This window comes from Strigops habroptila, chromosome 13 (genome assembly GCF_004027225.2).
Source record: "Strigops habroptila isolate Jane chromosome 13, bStrHab1.2.pri, whole genome shotgun sequence".
Classification (NCBI taxonomy): domain Eukaryota; kingdom Metazoa; phylum Chordata; class Aves; order Psittaciformes; family Psittacidae; genus Strigops; species Strigops habroptila.
In genome coordinates, this window is record NC_044289.2 from 14,844,423 (window position 1) to 14,871,721 (window position 27,299).

At 56.5% G+C, this 27,299-nt stretch overlaps 2 protein-coding genes across 12 annotated transcripts in view; both read left to right on the plus strand.

Moving 5' to 3' along the window:
• The window catches only part of ZNF512B (zinc finger protein 512B), a 30,555-nt gene extending 26,811 nt beyond the window's left edge, over positions 1-3,744 (plus strand). For all 9 annotated transcript variants that reach the window (XM_030502847.2, XM_030502845.2, XM_030502843.1 and 6 more), the window contains one exon: positions 72-3,744. In XM_030502847.2, coding sequence (XP_030358707.1) covers positions 72-365 — 294 coding nt within the window. In that variant the 3' untranslated portion in view covers positions 366-3,744. The remainder of the gene's footprint in view (positions 1-71) is intronic.
• A 1,356-nt stretch (positions 3,745-5,100) lies between these two features.
• Positions 5,101-25,580, plus strand: UCKL1 (uridine-cytidine kinase 1 like 1). Of its 3 annotated transcripts, none has more exons than XM_030503352.1 (15): positions 5,101-5,172; positions 12,334-12,527; positions 13,056-13,162; positions 13,359-13,529; positions 13,742-13,813; positions 14,712-14,901; positions 15,553-15,614; positions 20,142-20,161; positions 22,327-22,425; positions 22,754-22,847; positions 23,078-23,140; positions 23,573-23,695; positions 24,026-24,133; positions 24,511-24,667; positions 25,216-25,580. In XM_030503352.1, the coding sequence occupies exons 1-15, from the start codon at positions 5,123-5,125 to the stop codon at positions 25,290-25,292; spliced, it is 1,587 nt and encodes a 528-aa protein (XP_030359212.1). In that variant the 5' UTR covers positions 5,101-5,122; the 3' UTR covers positions 25,293-25,580. The 3 variants fall into 3 exon arrangements, with proteins under 3 accessions (XP_030359212.1, XP_030359214.1, XP_030359215.1); XM_030503354.1 differs by lacking the exon at positions 20,142-20,161 and adding an exon at positions 16,896-16,912 and having other exon boundaries at positions 25,216-25,573; XM_030503355.1 differs by having other exon boundaries at positions 5,105-5,172; positions 12,337-12,527; positions 25,216-25,573.
• The last annotated feature ends 1,719 nt before the right edge of the window (positions 25,581-27,299 follow it).

Consider the following 27,299-nt stretch of genomic DNA (forward strand, 5'->3'; position numbering starts at 1 on the left):
ATGCACAGGCTGTGTATGATGCTGATAGCCCCAGGATGGTCACTAACCCCCGTGTCACCCCGTGGACACAGAACTGGTTCCGAACCTCCTCAGAGGCCAGCCGGAAAAAGAAAAACAGGGAACAGCTTTCTTCCAGCAAAGAGGAGAAGAAGAAAAGCACAAACGGGAAGAAAAGGGGAAGGAAACCCAAGGAGAGGCCTCCGGAAACGTCCCCGAAGGGCAGAGAGAACGTGGCAGCAAAGACTAATCACAAGAAAACCCCCGAGCACTGGGAAGGCTCCAGAGGCAGCCCCGAGGGGGACGAGCGTGTCCCCAAGCCCCCGAGCCAGCGCAAGGCAGGAGCCAGTAAGATGCCTGAGAAATGAGCAGCTCAGAGACTCGTCTCCGAGGATTCGTTTACAGCCCAGGGTAACAGGGTGGGGGGCTCCCGCTTTTCTGTGTCCCCCCCCCATCCCACCTCCCCCCCCACCCCCATCCCACCACTCACCCCCTTTTTACAAAAAAAAAGAAAGAAAAGCAAAAAAAAAAAAAGACAGAAAATCCCATTTAACCACTTTGAGCAAGTCACGGACCTTGTTTCACACTGGAAAAACAACAGGATCAAGCAAGCTGGACCGTTCTCCACCCCCTGCCCATGTACATACCCCCCTGCCCGGCCCTTCCCTCCCTATTCCCTGACTTCCCTCCCTATTCCCTGACTTCCCTCCTTGCTCCCTGCGCCAAACTGGTGACGCTTGAGTGAAAGAAAAGTGCAATAGCAGCGGGACCCCCATGTCCGGGGTCTCTCTGGCTGCATGTGCTGGGCTGGGGGCTGTGCAGACAGGCTCCAGGCTGCATCCCAGCTCCCAGGGTGATGTTTCCAAAGATGTTTGACCCGTGTGTGCAGACAGACAGGGGCAGAGGGGTGGCAGGAGGGTGCTGGGGGGGATCTGGTGGTGCTTTCCTTGGGGTGCTTCAGCAGGGACCTGCTCTGTGGCGTGTTGGCTTTGTGGCTCGGTGCAGGGGGTTGTTCCAGGCACAGGGCTGGCAGAGCATCATCCTGACACAGTGGGGCTGGATGTGGTTGTGGAGGGGATGCAGGAGGTGTGAGCATCCTTGGGAGTCAGTGGGAGAGGGGGATGCTGTAGGGTGGTGGGTCAGGTTGGAGGGTTTAACTGAATGTTTTGGGGATGGTGTGAGCGGGGTGATGGAGGAGCTGTGCCCTGGTGCTCACGTTGTCTTGGCAGATGGAAGAGCTGCAGTGGCAGCGCTGTGGTGGCTGCACCACGTCAGGGTGAGCCACAGAGGGGAGCAGCTGATGGAAAGGGTGACCCAGGGTCCCCATCCCAAAGGTGCTGATTGTCCAGGAGGGAGGAATTGGGGTCCCTTTGCCCAGCTGCAGCCGCAGGAGGTGTGTGACGGGCACAGGGGGGCAGCACCAAGTGACAATCATGGGTCCTGCTTTTGGGTGAGCCCCAACCGCTGCCCAGGCTCCTTCCACTCGCCTTGTCCATGGGGCTGGGACCCTTCATGGGTGATCTTGGCTCCCCCAACCTCCTTCCTTGGGGATGGAGAGCCCCTGCCCATGCTCTGTTCTCTGCTTGCTCATTTCCCCTCCAGTTTTCCTTTGCATCTGTACTAACACCATTGTCCCACCTCGCTCCAGCCTGGAGGGCAGCATCCCTGGAGCGGGATGTGTCTGTCTCCAGACAAAACCAGGCTACCTCGCTCCTTGGGAAACGGGCCCGTTTCCTCACAGTAATGGAACAGAAATCCTTAGTTTGATTTTGGTGCAGAGCTGGGAAGGTGGCATTGAGGGAGGGGGAGCTTCAGAGCTCCTGCTTTAATCAGTTACAACCTCAACCCTCGGGTTCCTTCAGTGCTCTTCACTCACGGGGGGCTTGGAATCATTTCCCTGCTCCAAGGAGCTGCTGGGTTATAACTAACATCCTTCTCCACTGGCAGGTTGGCACAGCATGGAATCATAGAGTCATGGAATGGTTTGGGTTGGAAGGGACCTTAAAGCTCCTCCAGCTCCAACCCCCTGCCACGGGCAGGGACACCTTCCACTAGAGCAGGTTGCTCCAAGCCCCTGTGTCCAACCTGCCCTTGAACACTGCCAGGGATGGGGCAGCCACAGAGGGAAGCAGAGGATGGATGTTGTGTTTGAAGCCAGGGCTCTTCCCACGGGAGCCGGTGCTGCTGCTTCAACCACAGAGCAATTAGTGAGGAAGCTTCGTTAGTTGCTTTGCTGCTTGTGCATCATCCGATCTGTTTTGGGGGTGATGCTGGTACCAATCCTGCCCCGCTGGGAAGGGAGCGGAGCCTCGGGAGCAGCAGGACCCGTGTTCTCAGGGCTGTGTCGGTCCTTGTCACAGTGGGGACGTGGTGACACTGTCCTGGGCTGTGCCAGAGCAGTGACTGCAGGTGCGAGGGACCCGAGGAGGGGCTCGGGGTGCACGCTGTTGGGGTTTAGGCAGTGCAGGAAGGGGGGAACAGGCAGAGGCGGGGACCAGGCATGGAGCTGGGCACTGAAACCTCCACGGAGGGCTGGAAGGAGCCGCTGCATCCCAAACCCATGTCCCACCATGGGAGAAAGCCCCCGGCAAAGCTCCATGCCCTGCCCTGGCTAGCTCAGGCTGCAGGTTTGGATGTTCCCCTTATAATCCATCCCCATCACCTCCCACTGGGGCCAGCACAGGACTCAGTTCCCATGAACATGCCATTAGTTGGCAGTGGGAATGGTGGTCCCGGTGCAGACGCTGTCCCCATCACCTCGGAGCTGGGGATGCTCCTCAGCCCCTTGTGGTCAAACGGGAGCTTTTAGGAGGAAGTGAAATCTTCAGGGTATATTTTTCCCCTTAAAAGGTGTTTTTCCCCCATCACGCACAGAGGAATGTGTTCTCCCACCGCCGCCTTTCCATGGGACACCCTTTGCTCTCCTGCTTGGCCATGGAAGGCTCCAGAGCGATGCTGGGAATACCCATCCCATGGCATAGAGCAGGCAGGGATGTGGCATCAGTGGCTTGTGCCCATTCGGGTGCTCCCAGTGAGGCAGCGACCACGGGGAGAACCTCACCTCAATCCAGAGGGACAAACACATCCTTCCCCTTCCATCCCCTTGTCCATGGAGACCCTGGGGTCCAGCCCCCCCCTGCCCTCAGTGCCATGGGGTTACTGTAGAGCCAACGAGGGTAGAGGGATGCTGGGGAGGGCAGCGTGGTGGAACCCATGGGGTCGGTCACGGTAAGTAAATGGGGGACAGAGACCCCTCAGCACCCCCTGGCACGGGCAGCCCCGGGCAGGGAGCGAGGCTGGAGCTGCCCCATCCCGGAGCATCGCATCCAGGAGCGTTGGGAGCATTTTGGGAGCGTTTTGTTCTTTTCTTTCCCTCCTGGAGCCACCCGTCCCACGGCACAGCCGGATGTCTCTCGTCGGTGCCAGTTATTAGTGCATAAGTGTATTTTGGGGGGGGTTTGGGGGTGGGGGGGGGAGGAAGGGAGGAAAAGGCAAAAAAAACCTAGGGAAAAAAAAAAAATCCAATTTATCACTTGTAACCATATATATAAATATATAAATATATATATTAAAAGAAAAAAAAAAGTGTTTATTTGCAAAAAGATGGAATTGTTTTAACAGTAAAAAGTATCTTATACGAACCTCCCCGTTTGTGACGCTCTGTTTTTGGACACCTCCTCAGGCCCGTGCGGCCGCGGGGCTGGATGTATTAAACAGCTCCCTCAATAAATGGGTATGGATTTTGGATACCGGCAGCAGTGTTCTTGTGCAGGTCAAGGGGAGGGTTGGATGTGGGATCCCAGGGCTTTCGCCTCCCTTTGGGCTGGCTGAGGGAACATCCCGGTGCATCCCGAAACGGGGATGGGGTGCTCGCGACAGGCCGCGTTTCCCATGTGGACAGCACCCAGTTCAATGGCAGAACCCCCCAAATCTGTACCCAAGCAGCACCCAGCACATCTCAGTTCTGCCCCTCTCTTTCCCAGGGCACCCCCTGAGCACCCCCAAAGTGGGAATTAATCCACCTCCACTTCCTAATATCTGTTTTGGCACCGGATCCAGGTGAGAACCAGGTTCAGGCCAAGCTCAGCCCATGTTTCCCCACGGGTGGCCACGGCTCCCCGAGGGTGATGGGGATCATGGGCCCACCCATGCACACACACAAACACACACACAGCATCCACCTGTGGCCCAGAGCACCCACCTACAGCCCACAGCACCCATCCATGCCCATAGCACCCACTGTGCCCACAGCATCCACCAGCATCCTACAGCACCCATCCATGCCCAAAGCACCCCTTGTGCCCACAGCATCCACCTGCATCCTACAGCACCCATCCATGCCCAAAGCACCCACTGTGCCCACAGCATCCACCTGCATCCTACAGCACCCACCCATACCCACAGCATCCACCTGCATCCTACAGCACCCACATATGCCCCACAGCACCCACCTGCACCCAACAGCACCTACCTATGCCCACAGCACCCATCTGCATCCTACAGCACCCACACATGCCCTCATCATCTACTCACACCCTACAGCACCTATCTGCATCCTGCAGCACCCAAACATGCCCACAGCATCTACTTGCACCCCACAGCATCCATCAGCGTCCTACAGCACCCATCTGCACCCTACAGCACCCAAACATGCCCAAAGCACCCATCTGCATCCAACAGCACCCACTTATGCCCACAGCATCCGCTTGCACCCAACACCACCCATCCATATCCAAAGCACCCAGTGATGCCCACAGCACCCCCCCACATCCAAAGCACCCATGTGCACCCTTCAGCACCCATTTGCACCCTACAGCACCCATCTGCATCCTACAGCACCCAAACACGCCCAAAGCACCCATCTCCATCCTACAGCACCCATTTGCACCCAACAGCAACCATCCATACCCAAAGCACCCAGTGATGCCCAAAGCACCTCCAAAGCACCCATCTGCACCCCACAGCACCCCTCCACGCCCACAACACCCCTTTACACCCCATAACACCCCCTTATCACCCCTCTCCCACCCCAGTCCCGCGTCCCCATCCCCGCACTACAAATCCCGCACATCCCCGCGGCAGCTCCGCCTCCGGCCGCCCCGATCCCGCCCATCCCCGCAGCGCCATGGCCGCGGCCCCGGTGGCCGAAGGGGCTCCAGCGGAGCCGCACGATAGGTAAGAACCCGAACCCGAACCCGTTACAAGCGTTTGGGGACGGGACCGCGATCGCAACGCCCCGGAGCCGCCGGTCCGGCGGCTCCGGGGCGTTACGATCGCGGTCCCTGTCCGCCGATGCTACTTCCGCGAGTGGGGCCTCCCCATCCCATCGCTGCTTCCTTTTCCCACCCGAAACCCCCTTCTCCTTCTTCCCCACCCATTAATTCCCCCCAATCCCGGTTTATTTCCTTGTTCCTTAGTGATTTTATAGGCGTTTTCCCGCTGGGTTTTGGTGGCACATGCATTGGGTGCAACAAACACGAGGTGCTGCTGGAGGAGCTGAAAGTGCAGGTTTTCCACCCAAAAAACATCATATAAGCAAGTGATGTGTATATGGGGTGAAGTGGGAGGACTGGGAGCTGTGTTGGATGGGGTTGGAGCATTGGCTTGGCACCATGGGGCAACTGGGCAGCACCTTGGAGTTAATGGCTGTGGAGTGGTAGGCAGGTCACTCCATCCCATGGCTGTGTTCCTCCATCCCATGGTTGTTCTTCCACCCCATGGCTGTGTTCCTCCATCCCATGGCTGTGTTCCTCCATGCCATGGCTGTGTTCCTCCATCCCATGGTTGTTCTTCCACCCCATGGCTGTGTTCCTCCATCCCGTGGCTGTGTTTCTCCATCCCATGGCTGTGTTTCTCCATCCCATGGCTGTGTTCCTCCATCCCAAAGCTTGGTTTCTCCATCCCACAACTCAGTTTCTCCATCCCTTGGGTAGATTCCCCATGCTTTGGATGGGTTTCTTCGTTCCATGGCTGTGTTCCTCCATCCCATGGCAGTGTTTCTCCATCCCTTGGGCAGGTTCCCCATGCCTTGGATGGGTTTTTCCATCCCATGGCTGTGTTTCTCCATCCCACAGCCCGGTTTCTCCATCCCACAGCTCAGTTTCTTCATCCCATGGCTGTGTTCCTCCATCCCTTAGATGGGTTTCTCCATCCCACAGCTCGGTTCCTCTATCCCTTGGGCAGATTCCCTATCCCACAGCTCAGTTTCTCCATCCCATGGCTGTGTTCCTCCATCCCATGACTGTGTTTCTCCATCCCTTGGGTGGGTTCTTCCATCCCATGACTCTGTTCCTCCATCCCATTGCTCTGTTTCTCCATCCCTTGGGCAGATTCCCCATCTCTTGGATGGGTTCCTCCATCCCACACCCCAGTTTCTCCATCCCATGACTGTGTCCCTCCATCCCTTGGGCAGGTTCCTCCATCCCAACGCTTAGGGCTTCCTAAAGCCTTTCCTTATCGACTCCCTGCACATCATCCTCTCCGGCCTGGCTTGCTCACAGGGTGCTGGGATCCAGCCCTGTCTCACCCAGATCCCTACAGGGGATGTTCCTGGTTTGGTACCACCAACAATATGTGGGTTGTAGGGACCAAAATGATCCTCAAATCCCAAGGAAAGCCCAGTGAGCAGCTTCCCATCACCTTAAGGAAAAGAGGACCCAGCCTTTGTACCAGCTTTCCTGTTTCTCCCAATTTTAAGCCCAGTTCCTGGAGGTTCTGATTAGAGAGGACAGATTCATGCTTAAAAATCATTTAGAAGGAAAAACATCCCAAAACCAGGAATTTCAGCCTGTGCAAGAGCTCAGAGATGGGGAAGGGAATTGGGAAGCAGAGATTTGCGGATGAGTGCGTGCCAGGAGGAAGGCTCGGTCACAGCTGGGGTTTGGAGCCAGTGCGGGTGATTCCCATCCGTGTCTGGGATGTTGGGTGAGCCGCTGGGAATGCTGCTCCCGTCGCTGGGAGCTTTGAAACAAAAGCAGGAAAAATGGCACCGGGGAGCGTGCGATAAGGAACAATGTCTCCTTGGGAAGGGCTCCCGGCCACCAGGCTCCTTGTCCCTTGTCTTTTGCTTCTTCCGTGAGAAGGAATAGGGATTGCTGCGCAAGGGAATTGTGGTTTTAAACTTCTGAAGGAGCTTTTTCAGGGAAAGGGGAGCCCGAGTGAAATCATGGGTGGGAAAAGGTTCCCTTGATCTTTGCTCACTTCACTCCTCCCATCCTCATCCCGCTCCTCCTGCAGCCCCTGCTGAGGAACCAGCCCCTTGGCCCTGCTTTCCATCAGCGCTGTGTCGCTCCAGATGTGTTCTGGGGTGACATTCTCCCCTTTAGGTCCTGTTGCTGGGCAGGAGCAGGAGGGAGCTGGTGCCCCCCATGTTCAGTGGGGGTTTGCTGATGACACCGGGATGCAGCATGTATTCCTGGCCTCTGGAACACGAGGAGGAGGAGGAGGAAGAGGAGGAAGGGGTCTTCTCCTCATCTTTAGCCCCATCTCCAGGCATTCAGCCCTGCTTGATGCTGAGGGTGGGGAGCATCCTGCCCATACCCCCTCATGGTGGGTGCGCTGGAGCTGAGCTCTCATCTCACTGTGCCAGGGCTCATTCGGTGACTGAAGGACCTTGTTGTGATGTTTTGGTGCGTCCTTCACCATCTCCTTCCTCTCCCATCAGCCAAGCGCTCCGTGGTGGCTGCTGCTCTGCCCCAGGACCCTCTGCAAATAGAATCCCAGCCTGGTTTGGGTTGAAGGGACCTTAAAGCTCATCCAGCTCCAACCCCTGCCACGGGCAGGGACACCTTCCACTAGAGCAGGTTGCTCCAAGCCCCTGTGTCCAACCTGGCCTTGAACACTGCCAGGGATGGGGCAGCCACAGCTTCTCTGGGCACCCTGTGCCAGCGCCTCAGCACCCTCACAGGGAAGAGCTTCTGCCTCAGAGCTCATCTCAATCTCCCCTCTGGCAGGTTAAAGCCATTCCCCTTGTCCTGTCCCTACAGGGGTGCCCATCCCCACCCTCGCTGTGTGTCCAGCCCTCCGGGTGCTGCTGGCGCTGGGTGCTGGGCTCCCTGCCCTGCCTGGCACAGGGAGAGGAGCCCGGGGGGGGCCGGGGGGAGCAGCCTGCAGGGCTCAGCACCCAGCGGGACGTTATTCTTAGCCCGGGAGTGTTGAGTTTCACCCGCTTGTTTATCCCAGGGACGAGGGGACGTGTGGGGCAGCTCTTCCCTGGGGACCTCAGCACCAGGGGGGGGGGGTCCCAGGTGGATCTCCCACTGCTGGGGTCTATGGGAGTGGGATAAACCCTGCACCAAACCCCCCCCCCAGCAGCACCCTGAGCCTCATCCGGCTCCATTGGCTGGATGTGGGGTGCTGGTGGGGTTCCCCCTCCATCCCCACCCCGCGCTGTTTGCCCCTTCACCCTCCTCTTCCTCACCACTCCCCATGGCCATGCACTTACCGGTTGGGGGGCAGCGATGTCCCCACAGTGCCCCGGAGCCCCCCACATCCAAAGGGAGCTGCGCGAGCCCCGTGCCCTGTGCAAAGGGCAGCGAGGGGAGGTGTCAGCTCACCCCCCACCCCCCCGCTTTGTCTTTAATCAAGCCAGTGCTATTAATATCAGGTAATGAACGTAATCTCGGGGTTAAGCTATCCTCTTATGAGCACTGACCACTCCACAGCCACAGCGGAGACACTCCCCCCGCAGGGCTCCTTCCTCCTCCATCTTCCAGCCCCAAACCCCCCCTCCGGAGCTGCTGGGGGGTCCCTGTGCCTTGGGGACGCTCCTGTGCATGGCTCCAGGCACCGAGGTTCACCCGCTGTCCCCTCGCCACGGCACCAGCAGGAGGTTGGGGGACAGGGGGTGATACCCTCAAGCCCCGCTTGGGACATGAGCAGCCCCCCAGCCTTCTCCAGTGTCCGCATATCGGGCTGCTGGGCGCTGGGCACGGATGGTGGGTGAGTTCCTGCTTTGGTTTTGGGGGGGTCTCTGCTGGGGTTTCACCTCGTTGCTTTCGGTCCCTGCGTGCTGGAGCCAAGCCTGGTGTCCTGGTCCCGCTTCCCTGCAGGCAGCAGCCAGGGGAAGGATCAGCTTCCCATGGGACACGGGCTGCAGGGGCTCGTGGGGGGTTTGGAGGGGTGGGTGCGTGGTTGGTTGGTGTTCATGGGGTGCAGAGCTGAGGATGTGCTTTCCTGTTTGCTTCCGAGCTCACGTCTGGGGCTTTGCCATTTTCCCTGTGGGATCTGTTGGGACATGCTGCATTTCCCCTCCTACCCAGCATGGATCCGGAATGGACAGGGTTGGAGGGTGGTGGGATGCAGGGAGACTTAGCATGGAGGGCACGGGAATGGGAGTGGCGGTGGGGAAGGGAGAGGGGTGCTCCTCTCACTCCAATAAATCCATGTTTGGGATAAATGGGAGCAAAATGCTTCCTTTAGACCCCATTGCTGAGCATCCCATGGGGTCAGGCTTCCTCCTGGCACCCTCCAGCAGCTGTAGGGAAGGCAAAGTGTCCCCAAAAGCTGGGGACAGTCTGTGGGGAGCTGGTGTCAGCCAGGAAGGCTTCTTAGGAGAGGGGTTACCAAGCCCAGGGAGATGTTTGCTTCATATTCACCTTGCTAGTATGGTGCTGCTGGTACCCAGGGGGAGCACTCTGCTTGGGAAGGGTCTGCGTGGAACAGGGACTGTCTTTTGGGTAGAACAGCATTAACTTCACCTATAAGTAGTGAGTCCCTTCCTCTGGGGGCTTTACTTGCAGGTAGGGGCATTGCGTGGGCTTTGTTGCTTATAAAGCGACAGGAAGAAATGGCCAAGCGAGATGGTGGGATGAGCCGTTCCTTCGGAGGCGGGGAGAGGCCCTTCCTGGCAAAGGCAGGCACAGAAAACATGTACAACGCTTCGAGTGTAACGTTAGGAGAAAGTGCATGACCTTTGCAGAGCTGCAGGGCAGCCCCACAGCCTCCCCACGGCCCGGCTGGTCTGCCATAGATCATGGGAAAGGCTGCTTGGGGCGGTGCTGAGTATCCACCTCTTGTATAGAGAGAGATGGTGCGGATAGACATCCGTAGAACCAGGAGCTGGGTGGAAGTCGTGAAGTGTTTGGATGAGAAGAGGCAAAGCAGGTCAGCTCTTGGGACAGGGAAGAGCAGAGATTGAGATGAGCTCTGAGGCAGAAGCTCTTCCCTGTGAGGGTGCTGAGGCGCTGGCACAGGGTGCCCAGAGAAGCTGTGGCTGCCCCATCCCTGGCAGTGTTCAAGGCCAGGTTGGACACAGGGGCTTGGAGCAACCTGCTCTAGTGGAAGGTGTCCCTGCCCGTGGCAGGGGTTGGAGCTGGATGAGCTTGAAGGTCCCTTCAACCCAAACCAGTCTCTGATTCTATGGCTTTAAAAAGCACCATGAGGAGGTGAGACCGTCAGGAAGCCTCCTGGGGTTTGTCTCTGTGCAGAGGTGGCAGGAGGAGCAAACCCAGACGGGGTGTTTCAGTCTCCCCCCAGCAGCAATGAGCCACCGTTCGCTATTCCCAGCGCGGGGCTGGCATCAGCCGCCGGTGCATAAACAAATCATCTTGGCTCGGTAAAAGCAAAGGTGACAAAAACACAGTTGTTTACCAGGAAATAAACCGTCTCCTTTCATCTGTGTCCCAGCCCCTCTCCTGGGACTGCGCTTACTCCAGAGCCCGGGGCTGCTCGGCCGGTTTTCCTCTGGGAATGCCGCCGGTCTCCATGCGACAGGCGAGCGCTGCGGGAGGCTCTGCTCTCCCGAGTAAGCACTGCCAGGGATGGGGCAGCCACAGCTTCTCTGGGCACCCTGTGCCAGCGCCTCAGCACCCTCACAGGGAAGAGCTTCTGCCTCAGAGCTCATCTCAATCTCCCCTCTGGCAGGTTAAAGCCATTCCGCCTTGTCCTGTCCCTCCATCCCTTGTCCAAAGCCCCTCTCCAGGTTTCCTGGAGCCCCTTTAGGCGCTGGAGCTGCTCTAAGGTCTCCCCTTCAGGAGCCTTCTCTTCTCCAGGCTGCCCCAGCCCAGCTCTCTCAGCCTGGCTCCAGAGCAGAGCTGCTCCAGCCCTCGCAGCATCTTCATGGCTTCCTCTGAACTGGCTCAAGCAGGTCCATGTCCCTCTAAAGTGATGGTTGGGGTGCCCAGCACGGGGGTAGGAGCTCAGCAAATCCCAGCAACTCCCTGTCTCCATGCTGGGGATGTGCTGGTGCAGGAGATGGGCATCGCGTGCCGGGGGATCCCGCTCGGTCACTTTCTGTACAGATGGCTGCTCTCAAATGTTCAGCTTTATCTGAAATCATCCTAAAAAAGGCTGGGGGGGGGGGAAGGGAATTAACCTTCATACCAAAACAGCTTAAAACCAACCCAAAATCTGTAAAGCCCTGCACTTTAAGCCCTTTTAAGAGCAAAAAGCCCCATAGAGCTGTACCAGCCCATGCTGGGTTTGAAGCGTGTAATGCCCCTGCTCTGACCTTGCAGAGGGTTCATTTCCAGCCCCGTCACGGATGGACAGAGGAACTGCATGACCAGGGAGAGCCCTTTGCACCTTCTCATGGGGAGGAGGCATCCCTCGGAGGTGGTGAACAGGGGAGGAGCAGGAGCTGGTATAAATAATCCTCCCCATGCCCATGCGTGCGGCTTATCTCCTGGCCAGGGGCCACTTATCGCCTCCCAGCCGCTGCTCTCCCGCTGCCAAGCTGGAACGGGCTCCGGAGGGTGGTTTGTTCCCGGGGCTGTGGTGGGAGGGGAGATAAGAGGGAGGCATTTAGTAGCTTCAAGGCCCCGGCGTGCTCGGTGCTCGCTCAGGAAGCACAGCAAAGCAGATGTGAAGGGCTTGGCAGCCCCAGGGGTTTCAGGCCTGAAGTGTGGAGAACTAGAGGTTTGGGTGGGAACGGAGTGCTCGAAGTGGGGAGAGGAAAGGGATTGTGCATGGGGGGGTGAGGGTGGTTGAGCTGTAGCTCATGTGTTTGGCTTCCATCCCCCAGGAAGGTCCCTTGGCACATCAGGACAGGTTATTGCCCTTTGTAATAACATCCCTCCATGCTTTTGAGAGCTTGCTGGCGTGTTCATTTGATGGAGACATTGCCCAGGCAGTAGGGCTGTAAGAAGTGATGCTTGTGTTGAGCCTTTTCCAGGTTCAAATTGGTCCCGTGTGAGAATTCCTTGGTGTTTGCCATGGGGTCGCAGAGGGGTGGGTGCTGGCAGTGCTGCAGCAGCGCTGTGGTTGCTTCTCCCCCTTTTCCATTGCATCCCTCACCCATGCAGGGTGCAATCCCATGAAGACCCCACTTCCACACACCAGGAGCGCAGCCCCTTCCCCATCACTGGTGACTGAGCTCTTTCCTCTCTCCATCCCCAGCAACAGCAGCGCTGAGTCCCTGGACCGGCTGTACCCGGCAGTGGGCTCCACGAAGCCACCTCGGAAGCGGACCACGAGCCAGTGCAAGTCGGAGCCACCGCTGCTGCGGACCAGCAAGAGGACCATCTACACGGCTGGGCGGCCACCGTGGTACAACGAGCATGGCACACAGTCCAAAGAGGCCTTCGTCATAGGTAGGCAGAGGCAGCGTGTGGGGATTCCTGCCCCGCAACCTCCTTGGAAAACAGGAGGTTGGCTCCAGGTTCCAGGCTGTGAGTTGCTCAGAGAGGAGCAGGGAGAGTCCCCATGGTTAGTGCAGCGTTGAGGGTGAGCTGTGGGATTGGGCAGAAACTGAGAGCTTGCAGATGGGGGTGATGGATTATAGCAGGCACTGGGCAGACCACAATCTGTGCTTGTTGTTCCCTTCACTCTTGTTGCCTGGGTTGTTATGAGTTCCCAGGGATTTGGTCTGGGCTGGTTCTCATGCCAGCTCTCCTCCTGTTACACAACCCTCCAATGAAAGGTTTCCCAGCTTTTGCTGTGCACATTGCTGGCAGTTACAGCTTGTGCCACTCGACATTTTCAAGGATAATCTCTTTTTTGTTGATCTCCCTCTTTGGATGTTCTTCCAACTTAGTGCAGCAGAGCAGGACCAGGGCTCTAGCCCCTGCTTGCAGAGGCAGACTGTGGGGTTGGTGACTTCATCCCCTTTTCCCTGGCAGGCCTGGGAGGAGGCAGTGCCTCTGGGAAGACCACGGTGGCCACCATGATCATTGAGGCTCTTGATGTCCCTTGGGTGGTTCTGCTGTCCATGGACTCCTTCTACAAGGTGAGGCTGCGCGTTGTCCTGCCCGGACTCCTTGGGCTGATCCTGCTGGGAAACAAGGTGTGGGTTTAGTGTCGGCCTCATGTTTTCCCATTCAGATGGTTCTTGGGACACGGGGAGAGGTTGCTGGGGATGGTGGTGGGAAGGGAAGGCTGCTGGTGGGGATGACCAAGCGCACTTACCTCTCCTCTATGGGCAGGTATTAACCAAGCAGCAGCAGGAGCAGGCAGCCAGCAATGACTTCAACTTTGACCACCCCGACGCCTTCGACTTCGACCTCATCATCGCCACCCTGAAGAAGCTGAAGCAAGGCAAGAGCGTGAAGATCCCCATCTACGACTTCACCACCCACAGCCGGAAGAAGGAATGGGTACGGGATGCAGAGAGGGTGGGACAAGGGGGACAACTGAACCCCTCCAGCCCTGGTTTTTGTGGCCAGACTCGCCCTCTGCTCCTTGCCTGGCTCAAGGGTGCATTTTTGGGGTGAGCTGTTGCAGTCACTAACAACCAGGAGAGATTCCCAGGACGGGATATCTCAGAACACTTGTTCTGTGTCTGACCACAACCATTTTGACTCCACAGAAAACCCTGTATGGTGCCAACGTGATTATCTTTGAAGGCATCATGGCATTTGCAGACAAGGAGCTCCTGAAGGTGAGGAAGGGTTTGGAGTTGGTTCTGGGGAAGCCTGACAGGCCCAAGTGCTTCAGCCCCTTGTTCTGCAGCCTTATATCACAGCACAAAGGGAGTCCCAGGAGACCTTGGTCTCAGCCATTCATTCCTGGGTCCTAGGAGCCGAGTGGTCCCTGGCAGTGGTGGGGCAGAGACTGGAAGGAGCCCACCTCCATGCTGCATGCATTCACAGCCAGAAGCAAAGCCTGCTGTCCTGCTGCACAAAGCCTGGTGTTCCTAGCAGGGCCTCATCCAGCACGTCAGGCTTTCTTGGGAATTATTTGGATACATGAGAAGTGCTGCAGGAGACAGGGAGCAACGCACAGACTTGGCCACGCTCAGCCTAGAAACTTTCCTTCTTTCCAAGTGAGAGGCTGGGTTGCACTTTCCTGGAGCAAGGATGACCTCCAGTGGACAGCTGGGTAAATCCCCCCGGAATTCCCAAGAGCATCCCTGCTCTTGTCTCACAATTAAGGGCAGCATCAGGAGCTGACCTGCGGTGCTTGGCTCCCTCCCAGCGTTACAAGCCAGCGCTCCTGAGTTAAGCCAAGGATTAAATGTGCCGCTGGTGTTAAATTCTCTTGTCTCCTCCTTGCTCTTTAATAACATCCAGCCGAAGTGTGGGAGCTGCTTAAATATAGAGATGGGGTTTGGAGGTGAACAGGTCTCAGGGGCATGAGAGCAAGGGGCACATGGCAGCCAGGTTCAGGGGCTGCAGAGACAGAGCTCCCTCAAAGGCGATGCAGAGCTGAGCTGAGCTCTGTTAAACTGGTGCTGTGCTGTGCGCAGGGCTCAGCGCTCAGGTTGCGGCTGGTGGAGAAGGTCTGGTTGAGTTACACACTGAACCTGGTGGGGTCTGTTCCCTCCCGTCTCGTTTCAGCTCCTCGATCTGAAGATCTTTGTGGACACGGACTCGGACATCCGCTTGGTGCGCCGCCTGCGCAGGGACATCAGCGAGCGCGGCCGCGACATCGAGGGGGTCATCAAGCAGTACAACAAGTTTGTGAAGCCCGCCTTCGACCAGTACATCCAGCCCACCATGCGCCTGGCCGACATCGTCGTCCCACGAGGTACTGCCTCGTGCCTCCATCCTCAGTGGGACTGAGACACCCCGTCCCTCTGCCCGCAGCTCTGCTGGCCTGGTGAGGACAGGGCAGTGGCTGTCCCATGCCAAAGTGAAGGTTCCTCCAGCCAAGTGGCTCCAAACACTGGCCAAAAGCAGGTTGCAAGGGGAGAATCTGTGCTTTTCCCTCGCCAGTCTCCTGCCCTACCACCTTTAAGAGCTAGAGGTGACTTGTAGCTGTTCAATAATAGATTGCTAAATAAGAATTTAATAAAAGCAGGAATGTGTCCTGCTTTTCCAGGGAAGGGTTGTTCGGGGTACACCCTGTTTCTAAACACAGTGTGGAACTTCTTAGAATCATAGGATCATAAATGGTTTGGGTTTAAGGGACCTTAAAGCTCATCCAGTCCCACGGGCAGGGACACCTTCCACTAGAGCTGGTTGCTCCAAGCCCCTGTGTCCAACCTGGCCTTGAACACTGCCAGGGATGGGGCAGCCACAGCTTCTCTGGGCACCCTGTGCCAGCGCCTCAGCACCCTCACAGGGAAGAGCTTCTGCCTTAATGTCTAATCTAAACTTGTGGAAGAAACCCGTTCTGGGCACTGCTGGCACCGTGTCCTGACCAGGCTGTGTCTCTTTTGCTTTTGGTTCCCCCCAGGGAGTGGAAACGCGGTGGCGATCGACCTGATTGTTCAGCACGTCCACAGCCAGCTGGAGGAGGTAAGATGCGCCTGGTCCTGTGGGTGCTAACAGTGGTGGCATTGCAGGAGGCAGTGCTCTGGGTGCCACGGTCACGGCCTGCCTTCCCCCCGTGCTCCAGGCATGTCCCCATGAACTCCTCCCAGCCCTGCTCCCTCTGTTTCGGGGAAGGAGACTGCCTTCTCCTTGTGCTGGGGTTAGTGCAGGGCTCCTCTGATCCAGCAGCAGCTTCCTTCCCTCCCTTTGAGAGCAGGTCATCTGGGGACAATCCAGCCATCCTCCCGTGATGTGCCCTCCCTGCGTGCAGCCCTCCCAGGGCCAGCATCACCCCAAACCCTGCAGTACTTCAGCTCTCTGGCTTCTCTTCACCCCATTGCAGACACTGCTGCAGTCTTGCCAGCCAAGAGCCCACTTTCCCACTTCTACATTGGGTGCAGCCCATAGGTTTCAAACCCCAAAGTCTTGTCATATTTGACACTCAGCCTGAGCCCTGATCCATCAGTGGCTTTAACAAGTCTTCTGGGTGTCCTGGGCCAGTCCTGACCAGTGGGACGCTTGGTTAAATGATGTGGTTGTGAGTTGCTGTTCCCTGAGCAGCAAAACCTCCTACCCCATGTTTGTAGCTTGGATGTTTCAGTGGTGGAGATGCTCAGAGTGATGGAAGGAGTGTGACCTGAGGTTGGATGCACCTGAAAGGAAAGGGCCTGATTCCTGCAGGGCTTTCTGAGCCCCCAGACAGCAGGAGCTGCTTGGCCCCTGGATGGGAGCTGGCAATGACAGCATCGTGCCTCCCAATGCCTCAGGGAGGGACCGCTCTTAGGCAAAGGCATCTTGGCAGGACCCCATCCTGGAGCATCCCGCTCTCCGTAGGGCTGCAGTCAGGATCTTCTGACTGCCCGGACTTATAGCACTAAGTGCTGGCTGGTTGGGAAGTTGGCTTTGAAACTCTAGGTCATGGGAGCATGGATCAAAGTCCTGGTGTCATTGTTAGCACTGGGCTGAGGAGGGCACGGGCCAGGAGATGATGGGAAATGGATGTTTCACCCATCCTCTGGGATCTGGCCAGGAAAACTCATGGCTGGACACTGCAGCCAGCAAACACAGCAGCTCCTCCCCAGGGTGCTGCTGTGAGGGGCTGGCTTGGGGGGGGCTTTCATTTACCTGGGGAGGGGAAGAAGGGGAAAAGGCTACATGTGAATGCAGGAAAATATTCCTATTTCTCCTTTTCTTTTATCTTGAATCGACCCTGGTGTTGACAATGCTTAATACCGGTTGCATTGTGTCTTTGTGTTGCTGCCGCAGCGTGAACTCAGTGTCAGGTAAGAGCCCCTAACTCTGTCCTGTCTGTGCAGCCAGAGGCATTTCCAATGCCAGGCACTGCTTGGCCTAACCCTGACCTGCAGTCGAGACAGAAGCTGATGAACAGCCGCCTTGTCCTTGTCTTTGGGACCAGCAGGGATAAGGCTGCTCCCCAGGGATGTATTCGTCCTGTGAGGGTTGAGCCCTGAAGCTGGGACAGGGCCAGGTTTGTGAGCTGGGGACCCCCAGGAAGGGAGGTTTGCATCCTGGGGTTCGCTTTTATTTCCCATCATCCTCTAAGATGAACAGTTGTTCGGAGCCACTCTCCATCCCTGAGGATTAACCATCATTAAACATCTGTTAATAGCTTAACCAACGTGGCTCGAGGGTGATGGGCGCCCTGGATCCCTCCCTGTGTGCAGAGGTGCTCAGCTCCAGGTCTGATGACACCCAGCTTCAGTGTGGAGAGAGGTACCCACTTCCCTGCAGTGTCTAAAGGCCACGCAGCAACTGCTTGGGGTCTAAGAAAACACTTGTGCCCTGATCCAGCAGGATTCTAGTTTGGCAGTGCCTGCGGGTATAAAGTACACATTGATTTACTCAGCCTCTTCAGCGTGTGGATCCAGATGGGATTTCAGCTCTCTTGCTTCCAGGTATTTTTGTAGGAAGCAGAGGGGATGCATTCCTGCAAATGGGTTTCCATTTAGATCTCCATCGCTGCACAGAGACACTTAAGTAACCCTAAAATTTACATTTGCCATACAAGAAGCTTTTCAAATACCTAAGATGAGCAGGAGGGGCCTTGACTTACTTCTGCTCGAGCCATTCATGTCCTAGAGCAGGCAACTGGGTGCTTTATTTTACTGCTGTTGGCTTGTCTAACACCAACATGGGGCCTGACACTTCCATACAGACAGTGAGAGCTTCCCTGTGTGTCTGCAGGTCCAGGTGGGAAGGTGCTTTTTAGTGTGGAAAAGAGTCTGTTCCTTTAAAATTACAGGAATAACACGAAGAGGGTAGACTAACGTGTGTGTGTATGTATATATGTATATATACTCATGTTGTATATATACACACATATATAAAATTCCTTTCTCTCCAGTGATTCTCCTCTTTAATCAAAGTGCACTCAGTACAGGTGACCTTTTGGTGCACCTTAAATCAGGTATTTAATAACATGTCAAGTAAGGATTGGTAGTTTCAGGATAGCGAGTTTGGAATGGGAACTCTGACCTCCAGAAATAACTCTGTGATAATCACAGCCACTGTTTTTATATTCTAAGGCTCATGGTTTCTATTTATGCGTCTGCCAGAAAGTCTGGGAGAAAAATCCCTGCAAAACAGTCTGTTTTCACTCCTGGAGCAGCTTTTACTGCTGCTGTGGTTTCCCATCAGTTCCTCTCTGCTCCCAAGAGGAGCAAGGTGGATGGAGACGCATGTGAAGTGAGATGTGCTTGGCAAACGTGGGCCTTTTCATCTAGAACAATTCCCTGTCCTCTTGTCTTGAATGGCTCCATCTAAATGTCAGGGTTGTTGTTCTGATGTCACCGCCTTTTGGTGGCCCTGGGGACGCAGCGAGGCCTTTGTAGCTGGTAGAATAAAACCTGGATGCTTGGATCTGATCCCAGTCTGAGGTGCTTCTCTGGTCCTTGTGCTCCTGGCTGCCTCTCCTGACCCGGAGCATGGCTGGGACAGGCAGGGAGCTCCTCTCCCTCATTCCCAGCTGATCAAATGGGTGAATTCTGAGGAGTTTAAAGAAAGTGATGCCATTCCCTGGATCTGCAGCCTTGTTCTCCTCCTGTAACTGCTGGCTGCTGGGGAGCATCCTTGCCTTCCTCTGTATTCCCTCGGGACACAGGTCAGACCTTAGTGTCCTGGCAGTTGGGATATTTCTTTCCCAGCTTCCCACATGTTTACCCATGTAATTATGATGTAATTACGTGCAGACATTCCCTCTCCATCCATGCCCAGGTGAGTGTTTGTCCTGGAGCAGCCCAGCCAGCGGGACACAGCGCTCCCAGCCTGGTTCCATGCCTCCTGCACTATTGCAGCAGCCAGCCCAGCCCCCGGAGCCAGAGCTCCTTTCAGCCCATTCCCCTCTCCCATCACTCTTCCCCCCCCCCCCCCCAAAGTCTGGATCAGCTTGGCATGCCCTTTGCCAATTGTGTCTTTAAATATCAACCCGTGGCGCAGTTTAACAGCCCTTGTTTGAAATGTCAGCCCTGAAAGCCAGCCGCTGTACGTGTTTGAAATGCCTTGACTGCATTAGCTCCTTTGTAGCTGGTTGTCTCTTGTCTGCTTCCTGCTTGATAGCATGCTCAACAAAGAGCTGAGGATGTTCCCGAAGCCTTCCTGAGAGATGGTCACCCCTTTCTCTCTTCTATATTTCTTTCTTTCTTCTTCTATTTTTTTTTTCCTTCAAAGCTTTTGTTCTGGGGGGGGAAAAATAAGTTTCCGAAGTGAAACGTATTCTTGACGTGCTCAGTGCTGCCCAGCTGAACTTTCCGTCACGGTCCTGCCGGGCAGGGGTGGGGACAGGAAGCATCACTCTCAAACCAGACTGCCTGCAGGTCGTGGTGGCAGCGACCTGCTCCCTCCATCCCTCCCTCCAGCACAGCTGGACATGGGGTGTCACCACAGGCAACACGGCTGTAATGGCGTGACTGAGCTCTTCTCTCTGCCTCAACCATCTCCAAGGGATGGTGATCCCAGGCAGGCACTCAGGGGAAGGAAGGTTTTCCTTCCCTGTTCAGAGCCGGGTTTCTCCCCGTGTTCCTAGTGCTCTCGGCTCTGAGGCCGGAGCAGATCCTGTCTCCAGGAGGTGGGCACCCACAAGTGGTTTGGATGGGTGCAGGGCAGGTTGGATGAAGGTTTTGCAAGCTTGGCCTTGAGCGCCCGTGGTTGCTCTGGGATTGCAGCACTTCCCTCCTGGCTCCGAGAGCTGCAGCTGGGGTTGCAGGGATGGGACAATGTCCCTGCCAGGACTCCAGGGTGGTGAGAGCGGATGGAGCCGGGAGCGGAGCCATGGAGAGCAGCCGTGACATGACTTGGTCACCAAGGGAGGAGCGCTGGGGTCTGTGCGGCGATGAGGAAGGTCCAGGAGCCATAGATCAGTTGGGGCTTTTTTTCCCCCCTTTGACTAATGACAGTGCTTTTTCCTCTGTTTTATGTCATGTTTGTCCCTCTCCCCTTAAACTCTCGTGTCTCCTGTCTTGTGTCTCTTGAACATCCCTCCCACCTGGTGACCAGAGGAAGCTGCGCTGGGATATGTGAGGAGACAAACGCTAACGGCAGTGTTTTGGTTGTGACACTAACACCAGGAATGGGGACGAGGGCTGTGAACCGCGGCACTAACCCGGGCAGATGCCTCACAGGGTCCTGCTTTGCTGGGGCTGTGCAGTCCAAACCAGGGTGGGGGGACGGGACAGAGCATCTTTATCCCAACCCCAACAATGGGACCTGCTGCTGTTCCCCCGTGGGGATGCCCACAGCACTAAGTGCTTCCCTGCTGTCAGGGGCAGGGGGTTGCATCCAGACCTCCCCATCCCTGCACTGAGCACCAGCCCCTGCGTGGGTGTCACAGGAAGGGGTGGAAAGCTGGGTGACAGTGTTCCCGAGGGGGCTGTTGGCAGCTCGGGGTGCAGGAGAGGTGTTCCCAAGCACCCAGGGTTGCTCTCAGAGCAGGGAGCGCTTACTGGCATCAGCAGCAAGGAGCAGGAGTTGGTCACATCATGTCTCACCTGAAGCACCACAGAGCAGAGCAGGAGAGGGGCTCTGGTGTGGTGGGATGCTGTGACATGGACCTGGCGGTGATGGAGGGAAAGGTACCCATGGGAAGCTCAGGGCTGTGATGGGTGGGAGACAATCCCGTGGGCTACAACCCTACAGCTCCTCTAGTTTGGGCAAGAGCGCTTTGTCACCTTGGCAAACCCATCAGGGCCACGAGTGTGTGGCTCTGTGTTGGGGGGTCAATCTCTGCTCCACTAGAAGCAGGCAGCCCCTGTGCAGGCTCCATCCTCTACCAAAGGCAGGGCTCATGTCCTCACCCGCCGCATGGTTCTGCATCCCTGGGGTGTGTTTAGGCAGGGCTGTGCCCCAGGTCTGGCAGAGGGAAGGCAGGAGGGCTGCCAGCAGCACATCCCTGGCGCGGGAGCATCTCTGAGGGCAGCTAACCCGGGTTGTGGTGACTAACAGTGAGCTCGCTCCACCGGCAGCAGGTCCAGGGCCTTGAGGGCTGCTTGTCCCAAACAGGCGGTGGGGTCTGCGGGCAGCGGGAGCCTGTGTTGGGAACACAACCCATCCCATGCCATGAGCTGCCACGGCTCTCAGGAGCGTTCCCTGCATAGAGGCTCTTTGATGCCACGCAGGACCAGAGCTGGCAAAAGCAAGGAGCCCTTAAGTACCCACAGGCCTTGGGAATGTCTCGTTTGGTGTTGGTTGGCCAAGACCAGGAGATGGCTATGTGGATGGAGGCCTCAAGTCATCCAGCTCTGCCCTCCTCCATTCCTACCAGTCATCTTCTCTGTCTTCTTCTCCGCTTGTGTGCCTCTGTGTGTGTGCAATTAATCCAGGTTTCTGCTTGATTTGAATCTTAATCACCTGGTGCTTTCGTCTGTTTGCTCCCTTCTCCTCCCCAACATCTCTCTGACCGGGATGCAGCCGCTGGCACGTGTGTGAGCTGACGTGTGGCTTTCGGACCCCAGCCCTCCTCCCAGACAAGGTTGCTCGTCCATCCTGCCCAGCCCTGTAGAAGCCAAATAGATGTGACCTTCATCTCATTACAGCCTCTCTCAAAGAGAGAGGTGACTAATGGGGCTCCATTGTGCGCTTCCCCATGAATGGTGTTCCCTTGATCCAAGAATAGCTCCACTATTAGTTATGTGGCGATGAGTCACACAGAGCCAGCCCTGGCCAGCAGTAAAGTCTTGAAGCTGTTCCTAATTTGGTGTCAGTTCTGTCCCTGAATGGACCAGGCGCTCTCTGCAGTGGTCTCATTCCTGGCTCCACGTTGAGCCATGTGCCAGCGCCGTGGGCCCGGCTCCTGTCCTGTTCCTGGTGAGACTTGTAGGACAGAGACAACCACAGCAGCTCCTCCTCACCCCACCAGTTCAGGACCCACCACCAGATGTAACTCTGGAGCCAGGAGAAGGGTTTGATTTTACTTTCCACTTTCTTCCCAGCCAGTGGAAACCACGATGGGTCACAACTGCCCAGCAGGAAGGGCAGGTCCTTGGTCCACAGGGTCCCTCTGGCTCCACCGACCACCCGCTGCCTTCACAGGAGCAGGTCCCTTCGCCATCGCAGGGGGCCGGGCAGGGCTGGATGGCCTTGGTGTGCGTTTGCAGTGTGAGATGACATCTGGGAGGATGGCTCCGGCCGTGTGCTGTGCTCCAGCCTTCCCCAGGCCCCTTCTGACCGTGTGTTTGGTTTTCAGGGCCGCCCTGGCCTCTGCCCACCAGTGCCACCCCCTTCCTCAGACCCTCAGCGTGCTGAAGAGCACCCCTCAGGTGAGGGGCATGCACACCATCATCAGGTAAAGCCCCCGTCACCGTGGCCGCCTGGGGTGGGATGGGGCTGGGCTTTGGACTCCCAAATCCACCTTGTGCAGCTTGAGGACAGGGCAGATGGTGGTGACCCCTAAGTGATGGAGCTGTGCCGAGACTGCTCCATGGCCTTGCCAACAACTTTTCTGCTTTCTACCTTAAAACTGCCACCCCAGTTCCCAGGGGTGCCGTGCAAACAAGACACTGGGAGCCAGACAACACAGGGGTTGCCCTCGTCCACCGAGCCTCTGACCTCTGTCAGCATCTCCTGGGCCACACTTTGGTCCACAGCTTACGGTGCCTTTCCCTCCCCTCTAGGAACAAGGAGACCAGCAGAGACGAGTTCATCTTCTACTCCAAGCGGTTGATGCGGTTGCTGATCGAGCACGCGCTCTCCTTGCTCCCGTTCCAGGTGGGTTCAGGGCTGTACCTGGGAGGCACCAGGTGCTGTGATTCCTCTCCCAACCCTAACCCATAACTGTCAAGGAGCTGGGACTGTCCTGGTGCTTCTCCTCCAACCTTACCCATGTACCAGCCCTTTCCTCATGGACTGGAAACAGGCTCCCTTATGCTGTGGAGCCAAGGCATGGCTCTGGTAACACATCAGAGCCCCTGGTAACACTTCTCACATGGTTTTTGTAGAGCTGCACAGTCCAGACCCCTCAGGGACAGGACTACGAAGGGAGGACATACAGTGGGAAGCAAGTAAGTGGAAGCAAAAAGTACTATTTAGACCAAAAAGTAGTATTTCAGACCACCTTTTGTTTGAGATGTTGGAACTAGATCTTTAAGGTCCTTTCCAACCCAAACCATTCTGTGATGCTATGATGATACCTTGTGGGGTTGCATTGAAAGCCCTGTGGATGCAGGGGAAGGACAGCCCTGGCTTCTTGGGGCTTCCATCAGGCCTGGGTTTGGTGCCTGCTGTCATGAGTATGATACAGGTTGGTGGCCAAGGTGCCATCAGCAGTGTCCTTGTGCCACTGTTGGCTTCCTACTGAGGGAGGGAGCCTGAACCGGGAGCGACACAACCCTCTTGGAGGGGATGTGCTTTGGGGTTGCCCGTGACATCCCCCAGTGCCATACTGGTGCTGTGCAGCTCCCACACCATCCCAGTGACCTCTGCGTGTGCTGCAGATCACCGGGGTGTCCATCCTGCGCGCGGGTGAGACCATGGAGCCGGCGCTGCGCGCGGTGTGCAAGGACGTCCGCATCGGGACCATCCTCATCCAGACCAACTGCAACACGGGCGAGCCAGAGGTAAAGCCCTGGGGTGCCATGGGCAGCTCCTGGCATTGTTCTGCGTGCCAGGGGTGACTCAGGGATTTCCTGAGAGCTCTTGAGTGATCTGAGTGTTGGTCCTGGCAGGGGGTGAGTGCTTTGAAAGCTTCTGAAGTGGGCTTTGCCAGCATGGTTGTGCATGCAGGGGCTGGTTTGTTGTCCAAGTGTTTGCACCAGCGCCTGGCTCCAAGCTGACAGCTGGGGTCTGAGAGATGGAGATGCAGGAAAGAGCCTTCACCCCTCCAAGAGAAGGGCTCGGGTTGTTCCATTCGCCTGCAGCCTCTAAGCTGCTCTTTTCCCCCTGCCCAGCTCCACTACCTGCGGCTGCCGAAGGACATCAGTGAAGACCACGTCATCCTGATGGACTGCACGGTGTCCACGGGCGCAGCGGCTATGATGGCAGTGCGGGTGCTGCTGGTATGGAGAGCATCGGGAACGCTGCAGGGAAAGGGGGGTTTGTTCCCAAGTAACGTGCAAAACACCAGCCACAGCCATGCTGAGGGGCTGTGGGATGAAACTGGCTCTGCCATGGGAAGGAGGGTGTGATGGGGGACAGCGCAAGCTGGGGTGACTCTGTAACCATGTGCTGACCAAGTCACCCCTTCCTTGTGTAGTAACAGATGGGATTTAGTTGGTTTCTTGGTCCTGTGGCCAGTAACCCCGGCTGGCCACAGAGGGGAGGAGAAGATGTGGCTCCAGGAAGACCATTGAGTGCTTGAGTGCTGCTCACTGGAGGAATGGGCCATGAAGTTCCTAAAATACCCCTACCCCAACGTGTCTCTGTCTTGATATAGGATCATGATGTCCCAGAAGACAAGATCTTCCTCCTCTCTCTGCTGATGGCGGAGATGGGTGTCCACTCAGTCGCCTATGCTTTTCCCCGGGTGAAGATCATCACCACTGCTGTGGACAAGAAGGTGAATGACCTATTCCGAATAATCCCCGGCATCGGTGAGTATCTGGGGAGGAATGACCTGTTTCGGGAGGGGTTTGGTGCTTCTGGCCCACTCACCAAAGGAGGTGAAGCCCTGGTTGTCAGCAGCAGCTTAAGCCTGGCCTTATTTGACCCAGGGACCCATTGTCTCTTCTGGGTCCTGCTGCCTTGTGGGTGTTGGGATCGATGCAGCCGTAGCCTTGTTGTCAGAGGGAGCTGATCCACGTGGGCCTCCCCCAGCCCCAGATGGAGAAGCCGTGCTGGGACATCTGGAGCAGACCTGTGCCCACCTCATTCCTTAAGCTGCCACCTTCAACAAGCTCCTCCAAAACGAGCTCGCTGTGTTCTTCTGTCCTCACCTCCGCTGTGCCAGGAAACACCCCTGCCAACGGGTGCTAACACAGCCCCCCGGGCTGCTCCAGTTCTGCTGCTACACCAGCTCTGGTGCTGCTCAAGCTGTCAGATAAACCTGCTCTTGTTTCGCTGCCTGCTGGGGCACGGACACGCTGGAGGATGGGTCCCGGGGCTCCCTGCGCTGTGACTGCATCTCCCTTCCTCCCCACAGGGAACTTTGGTGATCGGTACTTCGGCACGGATGCTCCTCCGGACTGGAGCGACGATGAAGATGCTCTTAGCACTTAGCTGGACGTGGAGATGCCACATGGGCCAGGCAGCTTCAGCACCGCACCTTAACCCCTTCAGTCTATTGCAGAGTTCTCCTCCCTCCTCACCAAGCATAGATATTTTTTTCAGATCTTACATTGGAGATGTAGGGCCTATTTTTTCAGAGAAACACAAATCTTAGTTTGACTTCGTGTCCCAGCATAGAGCGGAGGTAATTTATTTTAATTTAAATACTTGCCTATATATAACTTATTGCAGAGATTTTATAAAGGAAAAGAATAAATTTTTTTTCTCTGGTTTTTCTTGAATGGAGCCATTCCTCGTCATTTCCATGAAGGATTCACAGCCCTTTTGCCCTGGGAGGGGAGATGCTGCGGGCGGTGGTGGGAGGTTGGAACGGTTCTCACTGCTCAGTCTTTGTGCTGCTGACAGGCAGCTGCTGGTTGTTTCTCCTCGGTGACCACTGAAGCTCTTACACCCCAGGGACAGCCTGTCTTTGGGATGTGCTGGCTCTGGCTGATGCTACCAAGGCAGGAAGGGAGCCTCCTCCTCATGGAAGCTGGTGGGGACAGAGAGCTCCCTGCCACCCCTCTGCAATGGTAGGGTAACCCCCCTCAAAACCCTCAAAACACTCTCATTCCCCACCTCCCTCCTCTCGCTGCCATGCACCAGGGAGGAAATATCATGCCCTAGATCCAAGTGCAGGGCTGGTACCAGTTCTTCATGGCTGCAAGGAAGCTGAAGTTCAGCTCAGATCACATCACTCTTTCACTTAAGCAGCACCAAGCCCCTGTTTCAGTTCAGCATCCAAAGTGAAACGCAGCTCACCCCAACACCAGCTTGTTTCTGAACCAGAGCTGCCCAATACATGGTGAGGAGCAGGAGCAGGTCTCCTAATGGTCTCCAGGAAGCTGTAAGCAGGCTCGAGTAACCTCAGCCCCAATAGGTGGATTTAGTCAGAGGAGCCTGTGACCCCTGTAGTTGATCACAGAGTGTTTTCCTTCCCTGCATGATTCAAAGGACCAACGCAGCATCCTTGTGCTGGAGATGGCCAAGAGGAACAAACCTCCCCCTGTGCTCGGAGCTGGCAGCAGGAGAGCAGGGCCAGGAGGGCGATGTTCTCCCTGCCCATATGCAGAGTGACTCCGTGGTACCTCAGTGTGGGCTCAGGTGCGATGAGCTCGGAATAGCCGGCTGGATACATCCTCAAGTGGATTGAGAAGCCAGCACAGACCCGGGTTCCTGCGGGCACTCAGCTTAAAGCCACGCTCGGAGCCAGCCCTGATGCTCCATCAGCACCTGCTAAATGTAGTGCCTGGCATAGGTGGCAGGAGAGCTCCTGAGCACAGACACAGCAGGAGCGGCAGGCACTGGGGTCTGGGCTGGGGCACAGGGGGAGCAGCCATGGGACTATGGGCAGCAGCACCACCAGGCCCATGGAGGAGCATGGCTGTGCCCAGTGCTGGAGGGGCTGGTGGCTTCTTTCTACACCGTGCTCAAGCCGCCATCATCCTTCATGCATAAAGCTCCAGCAGACGTTGTTTGAGCAGTGCTGTCAGTATCCTTGAGGGAGACAAGACCATGTGTGGGTCTTGAGGAGGGTTTGCCCCCAGGTTCTGCTATGGGGGTGAAGATCCCACAAGACTTCCTTGGAGGGAGAATGGAGCAAAGCAACATCCTCCATCCCAATCCACACACTCAAACTCCTTCAAACATCATGGATGCAGCCCTTCATAACAGCCCTCCGTTCTTCCTCAGCAGATCTGCATCTTTCCACAGTAGATTCCTATTTATCTCTGAAGTTCTGCACTTCCCCTCAGCATACGATGATTTTCCTCAGTAGATCCATGTATTCCCTCAGCAGATCTCTGTTTTCCTTCAGCACACCCATATTTCCCCTCTGCAAATCCACATTTCACCCCAGGTTTGGCCACCACGCAGCCATGTTCTACGTCAGCAAACCCAACCACATGCCCACACCAACACGTCCCCTATGGCCGGCTGCTCCCACCACTTGAGAACATG